This window comes from Macaca nemestrina, chromosome 3 (assembly GCF_043159975.1).
Source record: "Macaca nemestrina isolate mMacNem1 chromosome 3, mMacNem.hap1, whole genome shotgun sequence".
NCBI lineage: Eukaryota > Metazoa > Chordata > Mammalia > Primates > Cercopithecidae > Macaca > Macaca nemestrina.
The window spans coordinates 119,801,147-119,828,538 of record NC_092127.1 but is presented as its reverse complement, the minus strand read 5'-3'; the positions used below and the strand labels follow the sequence as shown (position 1 = coordinate 119,828,538).

The 27,392-nt window shown below is 45.5% G+C and overlaps 1 protein-coding gene and 1 long non-coding RNA gene across 4 annotated transcripts; one reads left to right on the top strand and one right to left on the bottom strand.

Moving 5' to 3' along the window:
• Positions 1 to 17,402, bottom strand: LOC139362385 (uncharacterized). Its single transcript, XR_011621200.1, has 3 exons — positions 17,347 to 17,402; positions 5,029 to 5,138; positions 1 to 298 (listed from the first exon to the last, which is right to left on the bottom strand). It is a non-coding gene; the product is annotated as an uncharacterized lncRNA (long non-coding RNA).
• Positions 17,363 to 27,392, top strand: LOC105463562 (serine peptidase inhibitor Kazal type 2). 3 transcript variants are annotated; one of them, XM_071093413.1, is made up of 4 exons: positions 17,393 to 17,712; positions 18,593 to 18,627; positions 25,438 to 25,547; positions 27,069 to 27,186. In XM_071093413.1, the coding sequence occupies exons 1-4, from the start codon at positions 17,553 to 17,555 to the stop codon at positions 27,112 to 27,114; spliced, it is 351 nt and encodes a 116-aa protein (XP_070949514.1). In that variant the 5' UTR covers positions 17,393 to 17,552; the 3' UTR covers positions 27,115 to 27,186. The 3 variants fall into 3 exon arrangements, with proteins under 3 accessions (XP_070949516.1, XP_070949514.1, XP_070949515.1); XM_071093414.1 differs by having other exon boundaries at positions 17,452 to 17,607; positions 27,069 to 27,392; XM_071093415.1 differs by lacking the exons at positions 18,593 to 18,627; positions 25,438 to 25,547 and having other exon boundaries at positions 17,363 to 17,757; positions 27,069 to 27,392.

Here is a 27,392-nt window from a genome sequence, read left to right as displayed (position 1 = left end):
GTTAAAGTTTATTAAAAAGCTTCAGAGCAAGAACAAAAGGAAATACACTACACTTGGAACAGGGGCAACCAAGCAACTTGAGAGATCCAAGTGCTCCAACTGACCTTGGCTTGAGGTTTATACATTGGCATGGTTCTGGGGTGTGCATTCCTTCTCCCCTGATTCTTCCCTTGGTGTGGGCTGTCCTTGTGCAGTGGCCTGCGGATACTTGGGAGGGGCCACGTGAGCAGTGCAGTGTGTTTGCTGAAGTTACGCACATGCTCATTTGAGGCATTCTTCTCTTACCAGTTGAGTGTTCCTAGAGGAAGGTCATATACCAGTTAAACTCTGCCATTTTGCCTCTTAGTGCATACGCTTGAGCCCACTCCCCCAACTCCTGAGATGTTATCGGGAAGCTGTAGATCACCAGCGTCAGGTGTTTTCTTTCTTTTTATTTTTTTTAGACAGAATCTTGCTCTGTCACCAGGCTGGAGTGCAGTGGCGTGATCTTGGCTCACTGCAATCTCTGCCTCCTGTGTTCAAGCGATTCCACTGCCTCAACCTCCTGAGTAGCTGGGACTACAGGCATGCACCACCACGCCCGGCTAATTTTTTGTATTTTAGTAGAGATGGGGTTTCACCATGTTGGCCAGGATGGTCTTGATGCCCTGACCTCGTGATCCAGCCGCCTTGGCCTCCCAAAGTGCTGGGATTACAGGCGTGAACCACCGTGCCCGGCCACTAGATGTTTTCTATCTATTGGGAGACTGCCTTTCCCTGGTGCCTGTTGCAACCAATTTTTATTTTATTTCATTATTTTTTAGATGGAGTCTTGCTCTGTCGCCCAGGCTGGAGTGCAATGGTATGATCTGGGCTCACTGCAACCTTTGTATCCCGGGTTCAAGTGATTCTCCTGCCTCAGCCTCCTGAGTAGCTGAGACTACAGGCACCTGCCATCATGCATAGCTAATTTTTGTATTTTTGTAGAGATGGGGTTTCACCATGTTGGCCAGGCTGGTCTTGAACTCCTGACCTCAGGTGATCTGCCCACCTCGGCCTCCCAAAGTGCTGAGATTATAAGTGTGAGCCACAGCTCCTGGCCCAATTATTATTTTAGAGAGACAGTTTAACAGCTGCCTGACCATCACCTGACAGTTGCCTGATCATCACCTGACATTCCTAGGGGGAGGGTAGTCCTCTCCTGCCCTGCTCACATCTGCCTAACTACCTATTCTGACAGTACGGCGCTGTTTTGGAATTTTAGGTTAAAAACTGAACTCTCCAGTGATGGAGAAATAAAGAATGTTTCAACTGAATTGTCAGGACAACTGGTGACCAGATAGATACACATGTATCTTTCTTGAATTGGGCCTCATGTAGAAAAGATTGTTCATTGTGAACCCCACGCCTGTTTTACTGCCGTCTCTCAAAGTTTCACAGAAGAGGCACAAAGGTCCCTTAGTAGTCAAGACCTTGAAGCTCAAGGATGTGTCCTATTTATTCCTGGAGCTGCCACACTGCAGACATTCAGTAAACATGACGGTCTATTTAGGAGAGAAGAAGCCACCCACATTCTCTGGGTCAATTTCTCCCTCATGCTTTCCCTTTCTGCATAACGCCATAGCTTCTGGTGTCACACCTGCAAAACCAAACCAAACAAGCTTCCCCATAAGCCATCCCTGCCCCACTTTCTTTCTCTCATTTGCCCCTGCCATCCACCTTAGCTACTGTTCTCTCTTTCTAGAAAAAGAGATTAGCTCCATTTCCCCATTCACTCCCTACACCCCAACATCACAAAATCTTTCAGCTTCTATTATTCACAGAAACCATATTCACTACATTGATCAGTAGCCTTTTGTTTTTTGTAGTTGCCTCTTAATTGAGAAACCAGCAGGGCCCCTTACTGTCACTTAGCTTATATTGCTGTTGACTATTTTGCCTTGAAATGCTTCTATAGGCTGGGCTCATTGGCTCATGTCTATAATCCCAGCACTTTGGGAGGCCGAGTGGGACGGATCACTTGAGGTCAGGAATTCGAGATCAGCCTGGCCAAAATGGCGAAACCCTGTTGCTACTAAAAATACAAAAATTAGCTGGACTTGGTGGCACATGCCTGTAATCCCAGATACTCAGAGGTGGAGGCAGGAGAATCACTTGAACCTGGGAGGTGGAGGCTGCAGTGAGCCAAGATTGCACCACTGCACTCCAGCCTGGGAGACAGAGTGAGACTCTGGTAAGAAAAAGAAGGAAAGGGAAAGGGAAAGGGAAAGGGAAAGGGAAAGGGAAAGGGAAAGGGAAAGGGAAAGGGAAAGGGAGGGGAAGGGAGGGGAGGGGAGGGGAGGGGAGGGAAGGGAAGGGAAGGAGAAAGAAAGAAATGCTTCTATAGTATCTTTTCCGACAACACACTGTCCTGGTTCTCCAAGGACCTTTTCAGGCCAAGTCCCCTCTCACCCTCAGGCTCCTTCAGAGCCTCCTTTAATTCCACTCCTACCCCAATAACATAGGCATTACTGAGGGTCCTAGTAAATTAAACTAAGTTTGGCCAGAGGCTGCCTCCTTACCTTGAGTTCCTACTGAAAGAACTGCAACCTAACTTCAGCAGGTAAACTGAGAGCCTAATATAGAAGTTTTGTTTTGTAACAAATAGCTAAGTGTCAGCCAAGCACAGCAGCTGAGCTTCAGTCAGTCACGGGCTACCAGCTGATCAGATCATGTCTTAATACTGAGCTGTAACCGATCAAGCTGTTTTCCACACCTCATTTCTGTTTTTTCTGTCTATAAGTGATCCCTGCCTACCTTACAAACTGGAGCTCTCTGAAGCTCTGCTTGTTCCCAGAGCCACCCGATTCAGGAATTGTTCTTTAGGCTGGGCATGGTGACTCACATCTGTAATCTCAGCACTTTGGGAGGCCAAGGTGGGTGGATCATCTGAGGTTGGGAGTTCGAGACCAGGCTGACCAACATGGAGAAACCCCATCTCTACTAAAAATACAAAATTAGCCAGCTGTGGTGGTGCATGCCTGTAATCCCAGTTACTCGGGAGGCTGAGGCAGGAGAATCGTTTGAACCTGGGATGCAGAGGTTTCAGTGAGCCAAGATTGTGCCATTGCACTCCAGCTGGGGCAACAAGAGCAAAACTCTGTCTCAAAAAAAAAAAAAAAAAAAAAAGAAAGAAAGAAATGAATAAAAGCTGGGCATCATGGCATGTGGCATGTGGTCCTAGCTACTCAGGAGGGTCCCTTGAGCCCAGGAGTTTGAGGCTGTGGTGAGCTAGGATTGCGCCACTGCACTCCAGCCTGTGCGACTGAGTGAGACCAGTCTCTAAAAAATAATATATATTTTTAAGGACTCATTATCTGTTAAATTACCCTCTGTTAAATTTAATTTGTCTAGAGTTTTTCTTTCAATAGTTCAGTTGCTCCTCTCCCCTCCCTCCCCTTGCCAGAATTTTGCTCCTGAAAATGTAGGAGCACACTTTGCCAGCAGCACTGTCCTTACTGAGAGCTTTATAGAAATGCAGAATCTTAGGCCCTACCTCAGGCTTTCTGCATCAGAATCTGCATTTTGTTTTTGTTTTTTGTTTTTGTTTCTTTTTGAGATAGAGTCTGTCTCTGTCACCCAGGCTAGAGTGCAGTGGTGCGATCTCGGCTCACTGCAACCTCTGCCTCCTGGGTTCGATTGACTCTTCTGCCTCAGCCCCCTGAGCAGCTGGGATTACAAGTGCTCACCACCATGCCCAGCTAATTTTTGTAGTGTTTTGTTTTTTTTTTTGAGACGGAGTCTCGCTCTGTCGCCCAGGCTGGAGTGCAGTGGAGCAATCTCGGCTCACTGCAAGCTCCGCCTCCTGGGTTCACGCCATTTTCCTGCCTCAGCCTCCTGAGTAGCTAGCTGGGACTACAGGCACCTGCCACCACCCCCGGCTAATTTTTTTGTATTTTTAGTAGAGACGGGGTTTCACTGTGTTAGCCAGGATGGTCTCGATCTCCTGACCTCGTGATCTGCCCGCCTCAGCCTCCCAAAGTGCTGGGATTACAGACGTGAGCCACTGTGCCCGGCCAATTTTTGTAGTTTTAATAGAGACGGGGTTTCACCATGTTGGCCAGGCTGGTCTCAAAATTCCTGACTTCAAGTGATCCACCCACCTAGGCTTCCCAAAGTGCTGGGATTACAGGCCTGAGCCACCATGCCTGGCCTTTTTTTTTTATTTTTATTTTTTGAGACTTGGTTTTGCCATGCTGCTCAGGCTGGTCTTGAACTCCTGAGCTCAAGTGATCTACCCACTTCAGCCTCCCAAAGTGCTAGGACTACAGGCATGTGCCACCACGTCCAGCTATTTAAAAATATATATTTTTTGTAGAGATGGGGGTCTCACTATGTTGCCCAGGCTTGTCTTAAAGTCCTCCTGCCCAGGCTGGTCTTAAAGTCCTCCCAAAACACTGGGATTACAGGCATGAGCCACCGTGCCTGGCCTAAGTTATAATAATTTTTTAAAAAATTGCTTACTGGTTGAGAACATAGGCTCTAGAATTAAACTTCCTGGATTCCAGTTCTGGCTATGCTTTTCACTAGTTGGTGACCCTGAATATCTTGCTTAACTCCTCCATACCTTGGTTTCTTAATGTAGAAAATGGAAATAATAATTATTCATACTTCATACATTTTTGGTTTTGGTTTTATTTTTTGAGATAGGGTCTCATTCCCATCACCCAGCCTGGATGCAGTGGCGTGATCATGGCTTGCAGCAGCCTCAACTTCCCAGGCTCAGGTGATCCTCAGCCTCCCGAGTAGCTGGGACCACAGACAGGAGCTATCACACCCGGCTAATTTCTTGTCTTTTTAGTAGAGATGAGGTTTTGCCACATTGGCCAGGCTGATCTCGAACTCCTGACCTCAAGTGATCTGCCCACCTCTGCCTTCCAAAATGCTGGGATTATAGGCATGAGCCACCTCTCCTGGTTCGGGTTTTGTGAAGATTAAATTAGCTGATACCTATAAACTAACTGCTTAGGAGAATGTCTGACACATTTTGTGATGTTGATGATAACTTACATTAGCATGCATGCCTTGTAGGATCCCCTACTTTGACCCTGATGCTCCTACTTTACTAGCTGTTGGACTTTCAGCATGCTTCTTAAATTCTCTAAGTCTTGGCTTCTTATCTGTAAGTGGGAATAATAACACAGATAATACTTACTATATTAGATTGTAATGGAAAATAAATTAGATCATTCATGTACAGTGCTTATAATAAGTGCTTGACAATATGAAGGGTTAGTTTTTTTTTGTTTTGTTTTATTTTTGAGGCAGTCTTGCTCTGTCTCCCAGGCTGGAGTACAGTGGCACGATCTCGGCTCACTGCAACCTCTGCCTCCCAGGTTCCAGCAATTCTCTGCTTCAGCCTCCTGAGTAGCTGGGATTACAGGCATGTGTCAGCACGTCCAGCTAATTTTTTGCATTTTTAGTAGAGATGGGGTTTCACCATGTTGGCCAGGCTGGTCTTGAACTCCTGACCTCAAGTGATCTGCTTGCCTGGGCCTCCCAAAGTGCTGGGATTACAGGGGTGAGCCACCTTGCCCAGTCAAAAAAAGGTTTTTTGTAAGATAAGGTCTTGCTATGTTGCCCAGGCTGATCATGACTTCCTGGGTTCAAGTGATCCTCCTGCCTCAACCTCCCGAGTAGCTAGACTACAGACACGCCACCCAGCTAATTTAATTTTTTTTTTTTTTTGGTAGAAACAGGGTCATGCTACACTGCCCAGGCTGGTCTCAAACTCCTGGCTTCAAGCAGTCCTCCTGCCTTGGCCTCCTAAAATGCTGGGATTACAGGTATAGGTCACCATGCGTGGCCTAATATGAAGGTTTTTTTGTGTTTTTTTTGAGACAGAGTCCCACTCTGTCACCCAGGCTGGAATGCAGTGGCTCAATCTCGGTCCACTGCAACCTCCGCCTCCCAGGTCCAAGCAATTCTCCTGCCTCAGCCTCCTGAGCAGCTGGGATTACAGGAGCCTGACACGATGCTCAGCTAATTTTTTTTTTTTTTTTTTTTTTTTTTGAGACGGAGTCTCACTCTTGTTGCTCAGGCTGGGGTGCAATGGCACGATCTTGGCTCACTGCAACCTCCGCCTCCTGGGTTCAAGTGATTCTCCTGCCTCAGCCTCCCAAATAGCTGGGATTACAGGCATGCACCACCATGCCCGGCTAATTTTTGTATTTTTAGTAGGGATGGGGTTTCTCCATGTTGGTCAGGCTAGTCTTCAACTCCCGACCTCAAGTGATCCACCCGCCTCAGCCTCCCAAAGTGCTGGGATTACAGGTATGAGCCACTGTGCCTGGCCCAATTTTTGTATTTTTAATAAAGATAGGGTTTTGCCATGTTGACCAGGCTGGTCTTGAACTCCTGATGTCAAGTGATCTGCCTGCCTCAGCCTCCCAAAGTGCTGGGATTACAAGAGTGAGCCACTGCGCCCGGCCTTAAATTTTTTTTTTTTTGAGACGGAGTCTTGCTCTGTAGCCCAGGCTGGAGTGCAGTGGCCGGATCTCAGCTCACTGCAAGCTCCGCCTCCCGGGTTTAGGCCATTCTCCTGCCTCAGCCTCCGGAGTAGCTGGGACTACAGGCGCCCGCCACCTCGCCCGGCTAGTTTTTTGTATTTTTAGTAGAGACGGGGTTTCACGGTGTTAGCCAGGATGGTCTCGATCTCCTGACCTCGTGATCCGCCCGTCTCGGCCTCCCAAAGTGCTGGGATTACAGGCTTGAGCCACCGCGCCCGGCCCAAATTTTTTAATAAATTGAAACAAACTGAATAATAATGTCTATTTCACAGGTTACTGTGGAGATAAAATGAGAGTACTTTGAAAACTTTAATTTGAAAGCTTTACTTTGAAAGCTTTAGCACTAAATGATGCACTAGTTATGTCAATCCATTTCCACTAGATGGCAGTAGACATCGCCAAAACCAGCTTAGCTCTACTAGCTGTTGGAGAACGTACATTTTTAGGAAATGACTTAACTAGTCTTGGATTTGTGATTATATTGAAATGTTGGAGTTTTGATTTCAAATGAATGGACTACCTGCTTGAGCTTAGAAATATTTTTGCTTGATGTGGATTGTGAAAAATGATTATTCTTAATATAGAGCCTGTTCCATACCCCTCTCCCTCAGTTTCCATCTTCATCTTTGGATGTGCACATCTTGGTTTTTCATCTTTGTTTTTGAGACAGAGTCTTACTCTGTTGCCCAGGCTGGAACGCAATGGCGTGATCTCGGCTCACTGCAACTTCTGCCTCCTGGGTTCAATCGATTCTCCTGCAATCCCATCACTATGGGAGGCTGAGGATTGAGCCACTGCATTCCAGCCTGGGTGACAGAGTGGGACTCTGTCTCAAAAAAAAAAACCAAAAAACCTTTGTATTAGGCCAGGCATGGTGACCTATACCTGTAATCCCAGCATTTTAGGAGGCCAAGGCAGGAGGACTGCTTGAGGCCAGGAGTTTGAGACCAGCCTGGGGAGTGTAGCATGACCCTGTTTCTACAAAAAAAAAAAAAAAATTAAATTAGCTGGGTGGCGTGTCTGTAGTCTAGTTACTCGGGAGGTTGAGGCAGGAGGATCACTTGAACCCAGGAAGTCATGATCAGCCTGGGCAACACAGCAAGACCTTATCTTACAAAAAACCTTTTTTTGACTGGGCAAGGTGGCTCACCCCTGTAATCCCAGCACTTCCTCCCAAAGTGCTGGGATTACAGGGGTCAGCCACCGCACCTGGCCTGGAGATATCTTTTCTACCCAACAAAATCATTTGCCACTTATTTTCCATAAGCTAACATCTAACTTTACAGACTCCGGGCCCTATCAATGGTAAATAAATGAAATGAAATGACTTCCTCTGGAATCAGATAACTTTCATGCCGGCCTTTTAGACAGTACTCTAGTATGACTTTGAAAGGACATACTTGGGCCGGGCGCGGTGGCTCATGACTGTAATTCTAGCACTTTGGGAGGCCGAGGTGGGCAGATCACAAGGTCAAGAGATCGAGACCATCTTGGCCAACATGGTGAAACTCTGTCTCTACTAAAAATACAAAAAATTAGCTGGGCGTAAACTGGGTGCGGTGGCTCACGCCCATAACCCCAACACTTTGGGAGGCCGAGGCAGGCGGATCATGGGATCAGGAAACCGAGACCATCCTGGCTAACATGGTGAAACTCCATCTCTACTAAAAATACAAAAAATTAGCCGGACATGATGGCAGGTGCCTGTAGTCCCAGTTACTGGGGAGGCTGAGGCAGGAGAATGACATGAACCCGGGAGGTGGAGCTTGCAGTGAGCCGAGTTTGTGCCACTGCACTCCAGCCTGGACAACAGAGCGAGACTCCATCTCAGAAAAAAAAAAAAAAATTGCTGGGAGTGGTGGCATGTGCCTGTAGTCTCAGCTACTCAGGAGGCTGAGGCAGGAGAATTGCTTGAAACCACTGGAAAGCAGAGGTTACAGTGAGCCGAGATCACGTCACTGCACTCCAGTCTGGGCAAGGAAAGCAAAACTCCGTCTCAAAAAATAAATAAATAAAATAAAATAAAATAAAGAAAGGACATATTTGGAGGACACATTAGGATAATTTTTCTTAAATGTTTAAACTTGGTGCCAGAGGCAATACGGAACATACATGTTGGGTTGCCAACTTGATCGACAATTGCATTTCAATTATGTTAGCTTCAGGGTTAAAGTTTCTATCTACACCACAGAGCCTAATGGTAAAGAAAACCACATTGAATTAGGCTTGCCTTTTATTTATTTTTTGTAGAGATAGGGCTCTCACAATGTTGCCCAGGTTGGTCTCAAATTCTGGCCTCAAGCTATCCTCCTATCTCTGCCTCCCAAAGTGCTGGGATTAGAACACCTGGCCAAATTCTGTGTTTTGACCACTGTATTTTCCTAGCTATTTTCCAGCTAATCAGAAGCACATACAAGTCAAAAATACCCAGGACACATAATTTCACAATGCTGTGTAGAAAGCAAGGCAAGAAAGGTTATATTAACATTTAATTCTATGTCATATCATTGTCTTGTTTACGGTGAGCATATTTTGTAAAATAATTGGGATGCCTACTCTGACAAAAGGTTATTTTAATTTTTCTCATAGAAACCTTGGAATCTTTTAGATGAAAGTTTCACAAATGTCTAAACATTAAATTACATTACGTTTAAATTGCCCTTCATTGTAGAATATAATAAAATTACCTATTCTTTTTTCTTTTCTTTTCTTTTTTGCGAAGGAGTTTCGCTCTTGTTGCCCAAGCTGGAGTGCAATGGCCAGATCTTGGCTCATTGCAATCTCTGCCTCCCGGGTTCAAGCAATTCTCCCGCCTGAGCCTCCCAAGTAGCTGGGATTACAGGCATGTGCCACCATGCCCAGCTAATTTTGTATTTTTTTTTAGTAGGGATGGGATTGCTCCATGTTAGTCAGGCTGGTCTCAAACTTCTGACCTCAGGTGATCCACCAGCCTACGGCCTCCCAAAGTGCTGGGATTACAGGCCTGAGCCACCGCACCCGGCTAAAATTACCTATTCTTAATACTTAGACTTAAGGCCACTACGATTTACTAGAATAACATTAATTACTCAGGTTCATTTAAATCATGATGATGTTAAAGAAGGAAAAGAGACTCTGTATGCTCAGAATATTTTGAATTACATACCTTTATGGCTGAACATAGTGGTTCATGCCTATAATTCCAACACTTTGGGAGGCTGAGGTAGGGGAATCACTTGAGGTCAAGCCAACATGGTGAAACCTCATCTGTACACAAATATAAAAATTAGCCAGGTGTGGTGGCGCTGGCCCGTAGTCTTAGCTATTTGGGAGGTGGAGACATGAGAATTGTTTGAACCCGGGAGGCGGAGGTTGCAGTGAGCCGAGATCGTGCCACTGCACTCCAGCTTGGGGAACATAGCGAGACTCTGTCTCAAAAACAATAACAACAACAACAACAACAACAACAACAAAACCCAAAAAACGAAGGCCAGGCGCGCTGGCTCACGCCTGTAATCCCAGCACTTTGGGAGGCCGACATGTGTGGATCATGAGGTCAAGAGATCAAGACCATCCTGGCCAACATGGTAAAATCCATCTCTACTAAAAATACAAAAATTAGCTAGGCATGGTGGCGTGTACCTGTAGTCCCAGCTACTTGGGAGGCTGAGGCAGGAGAATAACTTCAACCCAGAAGGCAGAGAGCCAAGATCAGGCTGGAATGAAGACTCTAGCCTGTTGACAGAGCAAGACTCTGTCTCAAGAAAAAAAAAAAAAAAAAAGAATTATGTCCCTTTACTATTCAGATTCTATAGATAATTTTCAGAGCTTCACCTTTATATTTTGAGATGATAGTAGACTTGCGTGTAGTTGTTAGAAAACAGTATAGTAATATCTTGCGTAACTATAATGTAGAAAACAGGAAACTGACAATACAGTCTACTAACTTTAATCAGATTTCACCAGTTTTACCAATGTTCATTTGTGCGTGTTTGTGCGTATATTTAATTCTATGCAATTGTATCCACATTTGAAGATTCCTGTGACCACCAACCCCGTGAAGATACATAACAGAATTTAAAAAACCCAGGGTTTACTTTCTTTTTCTTTTTTTTTTTAAAAAAGGGCTGGTCATGGTAGCTCACACCTGTAATCCCAGCACTTTGGGAGGCTGAAGTGGGCAGATCACCTGAGGTCAGTAGTTTGAGACCAGCCTGGCCAACATGGCAAAACCCTGTCTCTACTGAAAATAGAAAAATTAGCCTGGCGTGGTGGTGCACGCCTGTAATTTCAGCTACTTGGGAGGCTGAGGTAGGAGAATCACTTGAACCCAGGAGGCGGAGGTTGCAGTGAGATGAGATTGCGCAACTGCACTCCAGCCTAGGTCACAGAGAGAGACTCCATCTCAAAAACAAAAATAAAAAACAGCCACCGCGTCTGGCCTGCTTTGATTGATTGATTGATTGATTGATTGTGGGTTTTTTTTTTTTTTTTTTTGACACGGAGTCTCACTCTGTCACTTAGGCTGGAGTGCTGTGGCACAATGTCGGCTCACTGCAACCTCTGTCTCCTGGGTTCAAGTGATTATCCTGCCTCAGCTTCCCGAGTAGCTGGGACTGCAGGCATGTTCCACCACACACCTGGCTAATTTTTGTAGTTTTAGCAGAGATGGGGTTTCACCATGTTGGTCAGGCTGGTCTCGAACTCCTGACCTCAAATGATCCACCTGACTTGTTCTCCCAAAGTGCTAGGATCACAGGCACGAGCCCCTACCCCTGGCCCCAAGTTTTCTTTTTTGTGGGATAAATGCCCAAGAGTGCAATTACTGAGTCATATGTCATGTGGTATTTGTATGTTTAGATTTTTTTCTTTTTTTTTTTTTTTTCCGAGACAGTCTCACTCTGTCACCCAGGCTGGAATGCAATGGTGCGATCTCGGCTCACCACAACCTCCGCCTCCCAGGTTCAAGGGATTCTCCCTGCCTCAGCCTTCTCAGTAGCTGGGATTACAGGCACCCGCCACCAAGACCAGCTAATTTTTGTATTTTCAGTAGAGACAGAGTTTTGCCATGTTGGCCAGGCTGGTCTCAAACTCCAACCTCAGGTGATCCACCCGCCTTGGCCTCTTAAAGTGCTGGGACTGCAAGCGTGAGCCACCGCGCCCAACCACTTAGATTGTTAAGAAGCTGCCAAACTCTATTCCAGAGCAACCATACTATTTTATTTTATTTTATTATTTTATTTATTTTTTGAGATGGAGTCTCGCTCTGTCACCCAGGCTGGAGTGCAGTGGCTCGATCTCAGCTCAGTGGAACCTCCACCTCCTGGGTTCAAGCGATTCTCCTGCCTCAGCCTCCTGAGTGGCTAGGATTACAGGTGCGCGCCACCACGCCCATCTAATTTTGTGTTTTCAGTAGAGACAGGAGTTCACCATGTTGGCCAGGCTGGTCTTGAACTCCTGACCTCAGGTGATCTGCCCACTTCAGCCCCTGAAAATGCTGGGATTACAGGCACGAGCCACTGCGCCCAGGCTATTTATTTATTTATTTATTTTTTTGAGGTGGAATCTCATTCTGTCGCCCAGACTGGAGTACCGTGGTGCGATCTCAGCTCATGGCAACTTCTGCCTCCCGGGTTCAAGTGATTCTCCTATCTCAGCCTCCTGAGTAGCTAGGATTACAGGCGCACGCCATCATGCCCAGCTAATTTTTGTATTTTTAGTGAAGATGGGGTTTCACCATGTTGGCCAAGCTGGTCTTGTACTTCTAACCTCAAATGATCCACCCTCCTCAGCCTCCCAAAGTGCTGGGATTACAGGCGTGAGCCACCGTGCCCGGCCAGAGTAGGTGTACTATTTCACATTTCCGTGAACAATGAGTAATCCACTTTTTCCACATCCTTGCCAGCATTTGATGTTACTACTGTTTTTTATTTTAGTCATTCTGACAGGTGTGTAGTGTTATTGCAGTTTTTATTTTGCATTTCCCTAATGGCTTACAATGTTATGCTCATCTGCCACCTGTATATCCTCTCCAGGGTAATGTCTATTCATATCTTTTTGCCCACTTTCTAATCATGTATATTTTTTTATTCTTGGTTTTGAGATCTTTTTATATATTTTAGACAAAATATGTTCTCCTGGTCTACAATTTCTCCTTTTAGCGCTCTCTCTCTCTTTCTCTTTTTTTTTTTTGTTTGAGATGGTGTCTTGCTGTTGCCCAGGCTGGAGTGCAGTGGCGCCATCCCAGCTTACTGCAATCTCTATCTCCCAGGTTCAAGTGATTCTTGTGCCTTAGCCTTCTGCCTTTTTTGTTTGTTTGTGTTTAGAGATGGAGTGTCCCTGTGTTGCCCAGGCTGAAGTGCAGTGGCTATTCACAGGTGAGATCATTAAGCACTACAGCCTCAAACTTCTTTTTTGTTTTTGAGACGGAGTTTCGCTCTTGTTGCCCAGGCTGGAGTGCAATGATGTGATCTCGGCTCACTGCAACCTCCGCCTGCCAGGTTTAAGTGATTCCCCTGCCTCAGCCTTCCAAGTAGCTGGCATTAAAGGGATGTGCCACCACACCCAGCTAATTTTGTATTTCCAGTAGAGATGAGGTTTCTCCATGTTGGTCAGGCTGGTCTCGAACTCCTGACCTCAGGTGATCCGCCCACCTCAGTTTCCCAAAGTGCTGGGATTACAGGTGTGAGCCACCATGCCCGGTCTATACTAGAGCCTCAAACTTCTGAGCTCAAGTGATCCTTCTGCCTCAGCCTCCCGGGTAGCTGACATTACAGGTGCTTGCCACTGAGCCTTGCTACTTTTCATCTTCTGTTTTTTTTTTTTGTTTTTTTTTTTCCCGAGAGTTTCACTCTATTGCCCAGGCTGGAGTGCAACGGCATGATCTTGGTTCACCGCAACCTCCACCTCCCGGGTTCAAGTGATTCTCTTGCCACAACCTCCTGGCATGTGCCACCAAGCCCGACTAATTTTTTGTGTTTTTAGTAGAGACAGGGTTTCACCACGTTGGCCAGGCTGGTCTCAAACTCCTGACCTCAGGTGATCCGCCCACCTTGGCCTCCCAAAGTGCTGGGATTATAGGCGTGGGCCACTGCACCCAGCCTCATCTTCTGCATAGGATTTTTTTTTTTTTCCAGAGCAAATGCTTTCTCCTATGCTTTTCTCTAAAATTTTAAAGTTTCATATTTTAAGTCTATGTTTCATTTTGAGCTAATTTTAGTATAACAGAGCTTGCTTTTTTATGCCTATGGCTGCATTTCAAAAGCCTAGAATTGATTATTAAACAGGTATCGGATAATATGCTTTGATGGGGTTAGTAATAAGATCTTAGTAGGCTGTAGCATGAGAAACAGTGAAAGCTCCTCTGTAAGCCCCTATGATGACAAGGGGAGCAGCAGGAACTGACAGAAAACTAAAATTGAAAGTCAGACTTCTACAGGCAGAATTAGCTAGATAATTCATGATTTAAAAAACATGATTTTAAAGGTAGTGACCAGATAATAAGACTGAAAAAAATTTTTTATTTTGCCTAAATTGTCTAGACACTTTATCAATTTTTTTTAATTCATTTTGAGCTATGGTGACCTAAGCAGCAATGAATACCTAAAAAATGACTAAAAACCAAACCACAAGGATTAACCACAAAACAGATCTCTTAGCTTGCACCTGGTTTTACCCTCTAACAAACACGCCAGTGGTCTGCATGGCCATTTTTGGGGTATGTTTGGCTTAAGGTCAGTAAACTAAGGCCCATAATCTAAACACGGCCTGCTGCCTATTTTTGTAAAGTCTTATTAGAATATAGCCATGCCAGCTGGGCACAGTGGCTCATGCCTATAATCTTAGCACTCTGGGAGGCTGAGGCAGGCAGATCACTTGAGCTCTGGAGTTTGAGACCAGCCTGGGCAACATGGCAGAACCCTGTGCATTAGTCTGTTTTTACAGTGCTGATAAAGACATACCTGAGACTGGGAAGAAAAGTTTAATTGGACTTAGAGTTCCACATGGCTGGGGGGCCTCACAATCATGGTGGGAGGTGAAAGGCATTTCTTACATGGTGGCAGCAAGAGAAAAAATGAGGAAGCAAAAGTGGAAACTCCTGATAAACCCATCAGATCTCCTGGACTTATTCACTATCATGAGAACAGCATGGGAAAGACTGGCCCCTATGATTCAATTATCCCCCTGGGTCCCTCCCACAACATTTGGGAATTCTGGGACATACAATTCAAGTTGAGATTTGAGTGGGGACACAGCCAAACCATATCACCTACTTCTACAAAAACTACAAAAATATTAGCTGGGTGTGGTGGTGCATGCCTGTAGTCCCAGCTACTTGCAGGGCTGAGGTGGGAGGAGGCTGAGGTTGAGGCTGCAGTGAGCCGAGATCACGCCACTGTACTCCAGCCTGGGTGACAGAGCAAGACCTTCTCTCAAAAAAACAAAACAAAACAAAACAAAACAAGAATACAGTCATGCCCATTCATTGAGTTACAGTCTATGTCTCCTTTTGCACTACAATGACAGAGTTTAGCTGTGACAAGAAGTCTACGGTACTTACTATCTGGCCCTTTACAGAAAATGTTTTTTGACCGTTGTTCTTGGCTCACAAATGCTGAGACAACATGTGAAAAGCACCATTATAGAAAATATTTCTAAGGTATAACTATCAATGTTATTGTTTTTTTTTTTTTTGAGACAAGTTGTCACTCCTATCACCCAGGCTGAAATGTAGTGGTGTGATCATGGCTCACTGCAGCCTCCACCTCCCAGGCTCAGGTGATCCTCCCACCTCAGCCTCCTGAGTAGCTGGGACTACAGGTGTGCACCACCACACTAGGCTAATTTTTGTATTTTTTGTAGAGACAGGGTTTTGTCACCATGTTGCCTCCCTTCCCCTGCCCTCCCCGCATCACCTGTGAGTGGTGCTGGCACTCCAACTCCTGGGCTCAAGCAATCTGCCTCCCTCTGCCTCCCAAAGTGCTGGGATTACAGGCATGAGCCATCCTGCCAGTCAGTCAGCTCTTCGAAACAAAATAACGTAAAGGCAGCTGTATCCACACACATCACATTTATAAGAAATCTATCTTGAGGTGTAAATGGCTTTTCTTCTGAAGTCGAAATTCTTACTCACACAACTCTGAGCATTACCCCTGAGTCTGGGGTCAGATTTGTGTTCCCAGAGCATCAAAGGTGTTCGTAAGCAAGTGCACATGTCATTTGGTAACAGACATCCAACAGAATTGAGAAAGCTTTATATATAAATTATATTTTATCAATTCTTGATAAGAATCTTCAGCAAAATGACCTATGACCATTTTATGACTGTTGTTCAAAGAACTGAATGTGATGTGACTTAGAAAAGTACTAGCACTCATTTCAAATTTACCCCTTGGCCTCAGCAGGATACCAGCCAGAACTCAGCCATGTGTGGTGCCAAGTGGAGTTGAAAACTGCACAGTGTCTTCTTGTTCCAGCCCTTGAGGTTGCTAAGGTCAAGGGGTGGGCATGGGAACATGCCAGTCATAAGGTGATTCTCCATCAGCTCTACACCTCCCCTTCTATACTCTGCTATGTGGTGCCAGGTCTCAGCAGACCTCATTTCTGCTTTTCCAGCTGGCTTCTGGAAGGTTATGCCCATAGGGTCCGTGAGGGGAACACCAGAAGGCAGGAGGAGGGAGAAGGGACTGGCTCCTGCCTGCTGGCTGTTTCTTTCAGCAGTGCCACAGCAATGACTCTTCATCACTCTGACAAAATCAGCTGGCTCCAGTCTCCAGCATTTTTTTTTTTTTTTTTTGAGACAAGAGTTTCACTCTGTTGCCCAGGCTGCAGTGCAGTGGTGTGCTTGGCTCACTACAACCTCCACCTCCCGGGTTCAAGAAATTCTCATGCCTCAGCCTCCTGAGTACATACAGGAGTATGGCAACATGCCCACTAATTTTTGTATTTTTAGTGGAGACTAGGTTTCACCATGTTGTCCAGGCTGGTCTCGAACTCCTGACCTCAAGTGATCCACCCACTTCAACCTCCCAAAGTGCTGGGATTACAGCACAAATCTGACCCCAGACTCAGGGGCAATGCTCAGAGTTGTGTGAGTAGGCATTTCGGCTTCAAAAGAAGGGCTGGGCAACATGGTGAGAACCCCTCTCTACAAAAAATGCAAAAATTAGCTGGGCATGGTGGCATATATCTGTGGTCCCAGCTACTTGGGAGAGAGGCTGAGGTGGGAGGATACCTGGAACCTGGGAGGTGGAGGTTGCAGTGAGCTGAGATTGTGCCACTGCACTCCAGCCTGGGCAAAAGAGCGATACCCTGTCTGAAATTTAAATAATAATAATAATTTATTACGTATTTTCAAGTAGCTAAATGAAAGGATTTTGAATGTTCTCAACACAAAGTAATAAATGTTTGAGGTGATGAATATGCTAATTATCCTGTTTTGATCACTACACATTGTATATATCCAAATATCACTATGTACCCCCATAAGTATGTATAATCATTATGTGTCAACTAAAATAGTTAAAAAAATATATTAAAAGAGGGAAAGGCGGAACGCTTCCTGAGAGCAAGGACCTCCTTTGTCGAGGTCAGGGCTGTGTCTTCAGCAACAAAACACTATCTGGGACTCAGTAGATGCTTAAGAAATAGGGATTGATTGACAGAGCTCCCAAAGAGTTCCACGAGGGTTCCCTAGGGCTCTCAGGTTCTTGTATGTCGGAGGGAGAGGTCTTCCCCTTAGTCTCCTCGGGGGGAAGGAGAGGGTGTGGGGCAACAACCGCCCCTTCCTCTATCTCCCTCGCCCCCTCCTTCCCCATGGCCCCCTCCCCCGTCCTTCTACCTTTCTCCTTCCCAGCCCTTCCCGGTTCTCCCTCGACCCTTCACGGCTCCTCTTCCCGCCGCCCCTCTTGCCTTCGCCACCTACCCCTGCACTTCCTCCCACTCTCGCCCCGCCCCTTCTTCCTCCCTTCCCCCGCCCTCCCCGCGCCCCTTGCGAGTGGCGCTGGCACCAGAGCGCAGGGGCCAGACGCCCGGCGCGGGAGGAGGATGGCGCTAGCGGTGCTGCGCTTGGCGCTGCTGCTCCTGGCAGTTACCTTCGCAGGTAGCGCTCGGAGCGGTCCTGGAGAGCGGGGACCTCTGGAGAAAAGCGGGAGAGGGAGTCACGCCGGCGGCGGCCCCTGCCCGGCTCTGGGCGGCCTCGGCGACGGTACCCGCGCGGCCGTTACGGGCGGTTCCCCAGAGGACCTGCCAGGTGGAGGAGCGCGAATTGGGGGGTGTGGTTAGTTCTTGCTTGGATTTCACTCCCAGCTCCAAGGACGCCTGCTATCTAGAGCGCTTTCTCTGTTAAAGTAGATTTTCAGGTGCCCAAGATGAGGAGTTGGGTTTTTATGTATGGTCCCACAGGAGGAGATGCGCAGGAATGAGGAATTGTGGATGCTTACGAGAAAGGGGCTTTAGTCCACACCTCTCTTACAATGGAGTTAAAATGCTCACATCTTGCATTAAATTTTATATTTGTTACCCCGAGCTGCAAAGGAAAAGAATATCATGAACTATTAATTAAGGGTTACTTCCTTGGCCAGCTGCGGTGGCTTGGGCCGGTAGTCCCAGTTACTCCGGAGGCTGAGGCGGGAGGCTCGCTTGAGACCAGGAATTGAAGCTGCAGTGCGCTAGCGCGACTTTTATTCCGTAGCTTCAAAGTCCTTTCTCAACCAAACCTAATGGCAACAGAACCAAATGTTATTTCTGTGTGCTTGTGGGGAGAGGTGCCATAAAAAACTGAATATCCTTTCTGGAGGAAGTGGGCTGGGGACAGTTTAAAGAAGGTAGGATTTAGAGGGGAAAATAGAAGATGTGACCTGGATAAATCCCAAACTGGATTTTAAAACATTCTTATGAAGCTGGATGTGGTGGCTCACGCCTCGAATTCCAGCACTTTGGGAGGCCTAGGCAGGAAGATCGCTTGAGCCCAGGAGGTCAAGACCAGCCTGGGCAACATAGCAAGATCTCATTAAAAAAAAAAGTCCTCATGAACAATACCTTACCTTGATCCCATACTGTAAAATGTCTATGCTTTCTTCTTACAGGCCCTCTGTTCCGTCGATTTTCAAAATATAAAACGGTAAGTAGGAAACCACTTGTACTATTTCTACCAATACAGTGAAGCCCAAAACCGTCTGGGAGGGAGGCTGGCTCTCAGGTCTGACCTGCCACTTTTGAAACCATTGAGGACTGCGTTTGAAACCAGGTTGTCACGCAGCCCTTTTGATTCAGATAAAAGTGTAAATTTTAGTTGAAAACAGCCCAGTCTTTGTTTCTGTTAATATTTCCTTTAAAGATTCAAAAGGTCCTTAGAAAAATAGTTATGCCTTGTACTAGATATTTTATGTACTTTATCAAATTAAATTGTGAGGATGTAAAAGGAGACCAACCAAATGAGAACAAGCAAAGGCTGTGTTTTTCAGGGCTTGTTATAGCAAGAGAGTCAGCCACTGTCACCTGCATTTGAATAGGGACTCGAGTCAAAGAGAGGAGTGCGAAAACTATAGTGGAAAAAAGAAATGGCTTCAGGTATGGCCTGATTGGAGGCCGTTGGCACAGGGAAGCTGCAGGTGAGCTAGCTAGAAGCAGGACATTCTATGGTATGGATTAGGGGTGCGTATTTGTTTTCTCTGGTTGTCCTAAGTTGGAATCAAGGACAGAAATTATGGAAGCTGTCAGTCAGTAATCAAGTCTTAACCATTTTGCGGCTGGGCATGGTGGCTGACACCTGTAATCCCAGCACTTTGGGAGGCCGAGGTGGGCAGATCACGAGGTCAGGAGATCAAGACCATCCTGGCTAACATGGTGAAACCCCGTCTGTACTAAAAATGCAAAAAATTAGCCAGGCATCGTGGCACATGCTTGTAATTCCAGCTACTGGGGAGGCTGAGGCAGGAGAATCGCTTGAACCCAGGAGGCAAAAGTTGCAGTGAGCTGAGATCACACCACTGCACTCTAGCCTGGATGACAGAGTGAGACTCCATCTCAAAAAAAAAAAACAAAAAACAAAACTGTAGTTTTATAGTAAGTTTCAAAATGAGAAAGTGTGAATCCTCCAACCTTTTTTTCTTATTCAAGAATGTTTTGGCTACTTGGAGTCCCTTATATTTCTATCTGAATTTTAAGATCAATTAGTCAGTTTCTGCTGCAAAAAAAGACAGCTAAGGCTGGGCGCGGTGGCTCAAGCCTGTAATCCCAGCACTTTGGGAGGCCGAGACGGGTGGATCACGAGGTCAGGAGATCAAGACCATCCTGGCTAACACGGTGAAACCCCGTCTCTACTAAAAAATACAAAAAAAAAAAAACTAGCCGGGCGAGGTTGCGGGCGCCTGTAGTCCCAGCTACTCAGCTACTCGGGAGGCTGAGGCAGGAGAATGGCATGGACCCGGGAGGCGGAGCTTGCAGTAAGCTGAGATCCGGCCACTGCACTCCAGCCTGGGAGACAGAGCGAGACTCCGTCTCAAAAAAAAAAAAAAAAAAAAAGCTAAGATTTTGATGGGGATTCCATTGAACTTGTATATCTATTTGGAGAGTATTGCTATCTTAAAAGTGTTAAGTCTTCTGATCCATGAACATGGGATGTCTTTCTATGTATTTAGGCCTTTAATTTCTTTCAACAATGCTTTGTAGTTTTCAGTATACGTGTCTTACACTTTGTAAATATTTAGTCTTAATTTTTTTTTTTTTGAGACAGAGTCTTACTCTGTTGCCCAGGCTGGATGCAATGGTGTGATCTCGGTTCACTGCAACCTCCACCTCCTGGGTTCGAGTGATTCTCCTGCCTCAGGCTCCTGAGTAGCTGGGATTACAAGCGCAGGCCACCACTCCCAGCTAATTATTGTATTTTTAGTAGAGACGGGGTTTCACCATGTTGGTCAGGCTGGTCTCAAACTCCTGACCTTGTGATCTGCCCGCCTTGGGCTCCCCAAGTGCTGGGATTACAGGAATGAGCCACCACGCCTGGCCTTTCTAGATGTTTTATTCTTTTTTTTTTGAGACAGTGTCTCACTCTGTTACCCAGGCTGGAGTGCAGTGGAGCCATCTCGACTCACTGCAACCTCTGCCTCACAGGTTCAAGTGATTCTCCTGACTCAGCCTCCCAAGTGGCTGGATTACAGGCTCCCGCCACCATGCCCAGCTACTTTGTGTGTGTGTGTGTGTGTGTGTGTGTGTGTGTGTGTGTGTGTATATATATATTTATTTATTTATTTATTTGAGATGGAGTCTTACTCTGTCACCCAGGCTGGAGTGCAATGGTATGATCTCGGCTCACTGCAACCTCCACCTCCTGGGTTCAAGCGATTCTCCTGCCTCAGCCTCCTGAGTAGTTGGGATTACAGGCACCCACCACCATGCCCAGCTAATTTTTGTATTTTTAGTAGAGATGGGGTTTCACCAGGCTGGCCAGGCTGGTCTTGAATTCCTGACCTCGGGTATCCGCCCACCTCAGCCTCCCAAAGTGCTGGGATTACAGCTGTGAGCCACTGTGCCCGGCCTATATTTTTTTTAGTAGAGACAGGGTTTAACCATGTTAGCCTGGCTGATCTTGAACTCCTAACCTCAGGTGATCCTCGGCCTCCCAAAGTGCTGGGATTAAGGGTGTGAGCCACCACACCTGGCCCTAGAGATGTTTTATTCTTTTTGATGCTATTGTAAGTGGAATTGTTTTCTTAGTTTTATTTTCAGATTGTTCATTGTTCGTGTATAGAAATAAAATTGAGTTTTATATGTTGATCTTGTATCTTTCAACCTTGTTGAACTTGCTTATTAGTCCTTTTTCTTTTTTCCAAGACTGAGTCTCGCTCTGTGGCTCATGCTAGAGTGCAATAGTATGATCATAACTTAATATAACCTTGAACTCCTGGGCTGCAGTGATCCTTCTTTCTCATCCTCCTGAGAAGCTAGGACTACACACACAGGTCACCACACATGGCTAATTTTTAATTTTTTGTAGAGATGGGGTCTTGCTATGTTGCCCAGGCTGGTCTTGAACTCCTGGCCTCAAGTCATCCTCCTACCTCAGCCTCCCAAAGTACATATAATTATATGAGCCACCATACCTGGCCTTGTTTATTAGTAATTATTGGGGTGTGTGTGTGTGTGTGTGTGTGTGTGTGTGTGTGTATGAATTTCTTAGGAATTTCTGTATAACAAGATTGTGTCATCTTTGTTGCTTGTTTATTTTTTGAGACAGAGTCTTACTCTTTCGCCAGGCTGGAGGGCAGTGGTGCAATCTCAGCTCACTACAACCTCCGCTTCCCGGGTGCAAGCAATTCTCCTGCCTCAGCCTCTCAAGTAGCTGAGATTACAGGTGACTGCCACCATGCCTGGCAAATTTTTGTATTTTCAGTAGAGGCAGGGTTTCACCATGTTGGCCAGGCTCATCTCGAACTCCTAGCTTCAAGTGATCTGCCTGCCTCGGCCTCCCAAAGTGCTGGGATTACAGGCATGAGCCACTGTGCCCAGCCCTGTGTCATCTTTGAATAGAGATAGTTTTACTTCTTCCTTTCCCATCTGGGTGCATTTTATTTATTTTTCTTGGATAATTGTCCTGGCAAGAAACTTCGGTACAGTGTTGAATAGAAGAGGTGAAAGTGAACATTCTTGTGTTTTTATTTCTGATTTTAGGGAAAAGCATTGAGTCCTTTACCACTGAGTAGAATGTTTGCTGTAGGTTATTTATGGATGCCTTTTATTTTATTTTTGTTTTTGTTTTTTCTATGGATGCCTTTTATAAGGTTGAGGAAGTTCTCTTCTGTTCCTAGTTCATTGAGTACTGTGTTTTTTGTTTGTTTGTTTGTTTTTTGTTTGTTTGTTTGTTTGTTTTGAGACAGAGTTTCACTCTTGTGCCCTAGGCTGGAGTGCAATGGAGTGATCTTGGCTCACTGCAACCTCTGCCTGCTGTGTTCAAGCGATTCTCCTGCCTCAACCTTTTTTTTTTTTTTTTTAAATCATAAAAGAGTTTTGGAGATTCCTTTAAACTGTTAACTCCAATGCCAACCACTTCTCTTGCCACTGTGCCTTTGCTTGATCAATTTTATTTCTTTGCGGTAGACATTCTCCCAGCCTTCTATATTAAATTTTACCCATTCTTCAAGACCAGCATGTGTATTTCTTGATTGCCTTATTCCATCCTAAATTCCTTATAGTCAGGATCCAACTTTTCTTTGTCTTTGTGTCTGCCATAACATCTGTAAATGAGTGACTATACCAGTAAACGATATAAGAAACTTTCAGGAGAAAAGCTTTAGAGCAGCGGTCCCCAACCTTTTTGGGACCAGGGACCAGTTTGTGGAAGACAATTTTTCCATGCACTGAGGCATGGAGTGGGGTGGGCAGAGATGGTCTGGGATGAAACTCAGACCATCAGGCATTAGTTAGGAGTCTCTGCAGGGTGCGGTGGCTCACGCCTGTAATCCCAGCACTTTGGGAGGCCGAGGCCGGCAGATCACAAGGTCAGGAGTTTGAGACCATCCTGGCCAACATAGTGAAACCCAGTCTCTACTAAGAATACAAAAGTTAGCTGGGCGTGGTGGTGGGTGCCTTTAATCCTACCCATTTGGGTGACTGAGGCAGGAGAACTGCCTGAACTCGGGAGGCGGAAATTGCAGTGAGCCGAGATGGCATCACTGTACTCTAGCCTGGGCGACAGAGTGAGACTTTGTCAAAAAAAAAAAAAAAAAAAAAAAAAGGGCCGGGTGCGGTGGTTCATGCCTGTAATCCCAGCACTTTGGGAGGCTGAGGCAGGTGGATCACCTGAGGTCAGAAGTTTGAGACCAGCCTGGCTAACATGGTGAAACTCCATTTCTACTAAAAATACAAAAAATTAGCTGGGCATGGTGACATGCGCCTGTAATACTAGCTACTGGGGAGGCTGAGGCAGGAGAATTGCTTGAACCTGGGAGGCGGAAGTTGCAGTGAGCCGAAATGGCGCCATTGCACTCCAGCTTGGGCAACAAGAGCAAAACTCCATCTCGAAAAAAAAATAACAGCCTCATAAGGAGTGCGCAACCTGATTCCTCGCATGCCCATGTCACAATAGGGTTCGTACTCCTATGAGAATCTAATGCCATCGCTGACCTGACAGGAGGCGGAGCTCAGTTGATAATGCTCACTGGCCAGCCACTTCCTTCCTGCTAACAGGAGGCCCAGTTCCTAACAGGCCATGGACTGGTACCAGTTTGTGGCCTGATGGTTGGAAACCCCTGCCCTAGAGTATAAAGGTCAGAGAATTGCTTAAAATTTTAGCATATCCTTCTATAAGAATTATTTTTATTTTAATTTGTAATTTTTTTGAGACAGTTTTGCTCTTGTTGTCTAGACTGGAGTGAAGTAGTGCAATTTCGGTTCACTGTAACCTCTGCCTCCCAGGTTCAAACGATTCTTCTGTCTGAGCCTCTCGAGTTGCTGGGATTACAGGCGTGTGCCACCATACCCGGCTAATTTTTGTATTTTTACTAGAGACGGGGTTTTACTATGTTGACCAGGCTGGTCTCAAACTCCTGACCTCAAGTGATCCACCTGCCTCAGCCTCCCAAAGTGCTGGGATTACAGACATGAGCCACCACGCTCCGCCCTTCTATAAGAATTACAATGACATTAAGGAATAATAAATGTGCAGTGGCCCTCTTCCAGAGGGTGGAGAGGAAGTTTTGGGGCAATGTTTGCCCAGATTCAACTCTCTTCCTGTAGTTAGCTCTTGTGGGATGAAATTTGGAGCCTCCATAGATGATGAACCTGTTTTGAACATTTTTCCTTTGGCACAAATTTGCTTCAATTCTGAATCTCCTGCTTTCTTTAATGTTTTTGGTTAAATGTCAGTGCCTTAAAAGTTCAGATTGAAAGATTAGATTCTTGATTTTGTCTTGGCATTCAGGCAAGGGATTAAGGTGGAATTTAATAGAACATCCACATGGACATTGTAGTGAAGTGCAAATTATGAAGCTAGACAATAAAAAAGTAGGTATGGTGGCGTGTCTCAGACTTTCATTTAAAAATCAGCCAGATTGAAGCCTCTGAGGTCCTTTTTTTTTAATTTTTAAATTTTTTTTATTTTTTAGATGGAGTTTTGCTCTCATTGCTTAGGTTGGAGAGTTGGAGTACAATGGCGTGATCTTGGCTCACCGCATCCTCTGCCTCCCAGGTTCATTTGATTCTCCTGCCTCAGTCTCGATCTCTTGAGTTCATGATCTGCCCGCCTTGGCCTCCCAAAGTGCTGGGATTACAGGCATGCACCACCATGCCCAGTTAATTTTGTATTTTTTAGTAGAGATGGAGTTTCTCCATGTTGGTCAGACTGGTCTCGAACTCCCAGCCTTGGGTGATCTGCCCACCTTGGCCTCCCAAAGTGTTGGGATTACAGGCATGAGCTACCACACCCGGCCGGGGTCCTTTTTTTACATAGTTTGTATGGAACCATCACACCAACATTGTATCTGATTTTAGCATTAGAAAATTTTTTTTTGCCAGGTGCAGTGGCTCACACCTGTAATCCTTGCACTTTGGGAGGCCAAGGTGGGTGGATGACGTCAGAAGTTCGAGACCAGCCTGGCCAACATGGTGAAACCCTGTCTCTACTAAAAATACAAAAATTAGCTGGGCATGGAGGCATACTCCTGTAATCCCAGCTACTTGCGAGGCTGAGGCAGGAGAATCACTTGAACCCAGGAGGCGGAGGTTGCAGTGAGCTGAGATTGTGCCGTTGCACACCAGCCTGGGAGACAGGGTGAGACTCTGTCTCAAAAAAAATTTGTTTTTCTGGAAAATAAAAATATTTTTATTGAATGATTCTAGGAAATCTAAGGAGATCTGGGACATTTTCTTCTCTGAACTATTTTATGAGTGTATCTCAAATCATTCTTGAATTTCTCTGTCCCTTTCTTTTTTCCAGCCATTCTGCGCTCGGTATCAATTACCAGGATGTCCCAGGGACTTTAACCCTGTGTGTGGCACTGACATGATCACTTACCCCAATGAATGTACTCTGTGCATGAAAATCAGGTAACATGATTTTACAGCTGTAGACTAGCCAAGTATTCTTCATTTCTTTTTCTTTTTCTTTTTCTTTCTTTCTTTTTTTTTTTTTGACAGTCTCGCTCTATCACCCAGGCTGGAGTGCAGTGGTGCAGTCTTGGTTCACTGCAACCTCTGCCTCCTGGGTTCAAGCAATTCTCGTGCCTCAGCCTCCAAAGTAGCTGGGATTATAGGCACCCGCCACCGCGCCTGGCTAATTTTTTATTTTTAGTAGAGACAGAGTTTCACCATGTTGGCCAGGCTGGTTTCGAACTCCTGACCTCAAGTGATCCACCCGCCTCGGTCTCCCAAAGTGCTGGGATTACAGGCGTGAGCCACCACGCCCAGCCTCTTCGTTTCTTTTATTGAATTTTGATTACTTAGGAGGTAGTGACTATTTTCTTGGATGTAAGAATCAAAAGTGATAATGGTAGTTCTCACTTTTCAGGGTGATGGTTAAAGAGATGCAAAATCCTCAGTGCATTTTTCAGATCAAGTTAAACAATGAGATGTGTGATTAGTCAACTATAGGCCAGGTAATCAAATTGTGTTATTGCCCACTAATGTGAAATTTCCTAAAATTAAGAGTCTATTTAATAGTTAAACTCCGTGAAGTATTAAATTTTATTTTTGATTCAAAGGGCATGTGTAGGTGATCTGCACACCCTGTACTACTAGTCAGGAAGTGCGACTTACTGACTCTGCTTAGTAGAATGCTAAGTAATGATACTTGATATGCTTCATGTAACACACCTGACCAGGTGACTGCAACTACTCCTTCAGGTATGCAGCTTTGTACGTAGCGGAGATTCATTATTTGACCTCAGTTGGTCTTCCTTTTCTTTTTTTTTTTGAGACTGAGTCTCACTTATCGCCTGACTCACTGCAACCCCTGCCTCCCAGGTTCAAGCTATTCTCCTGCCTCAGCCTCCAGAGTAGCTGGGATTACAGGCATGCGTCATTACACCCAGCTAATTTTTTTTTTTTTTTTTTTTGAGATGGAATTTCGCTCTTGTTGCCCAGGCTGGAGTCCATTGGCAAGAGCTTGGCTCACTACAACTTCCATCTCCTGGGTTCAAGCGATTCTTCTGACTCAGCCTCCCAAGTAGCTGGGGTTACAGGCATGTGCCACCACACCTGGCTAATTTTTGTACTTTTAGTAGAGACGGGGATTCACCATGTTGGCCAGGCTGGTCTCGAACTCCTGACCTCCAGTGATCCGCCCACCTCGGCCTCCCAAAGTGCTGGGATTACAGGCATGAGCCACCATGCCCAGCTCTCTGAGTGATTGTTTGGGGTTAATGTCCTGTGCCCTAGGGTTAGGGAAAAAATGGCAGACTGGTGACTTCCACCCTCTTTGTTTCCTAGATTTAGCTTAAAAAATGATTAAGTAAGTGTAGCCATGGAAGGAATCTAATGTATATCTGTATGGGTCTTCTTAACACAAATAATGAGACAGTTTCAGTATGGTAGGTAATAAATGTGTTTCTATGATTGTTCAATTTGCAGGGAAAGTGGTCAAAATATTAAAATCCTCCGACGTGGACCCTGCTGATGGAGCAGTTTACAGAACAGAAGATGGAGAGACCACCTTCACTGGCAGACTAGATAAATTGCGTTTCCCCTTTTTCTCTTTTCCTGTATTTCTTTACATAAAATTTGTTAACACACATCTTCTGAGAGCAGGTATGGAAGACAGCCATGTGTAGTGATGGATAATTTAAAGAAAAAAAGAATCCTTGTTTCTTGGCTTTTGCTCCTAGAGTTAAGCTTGCTGCCCAGATAACTTGTGCATTGCTTTATTTAGTTGAAATAAAATCAGCATTGAATTTA

Coding starts and splice junctions, on each gene's coding strand:
- LOC105463562 (XM_071093415.1), top strand. CDS start 17,553: ATGGCGCTAGCGGTGCTGCGCTTGGCGCTGCTGCTCCTGGCAGTTACC. Junction 17,758..27,068: donor TTCCCCAGAGGACCTGCCAG/GTGGAGGAGCGC, acceptor TTCAATTTGCAG/GGAAAGTGGTCAAAATATTA.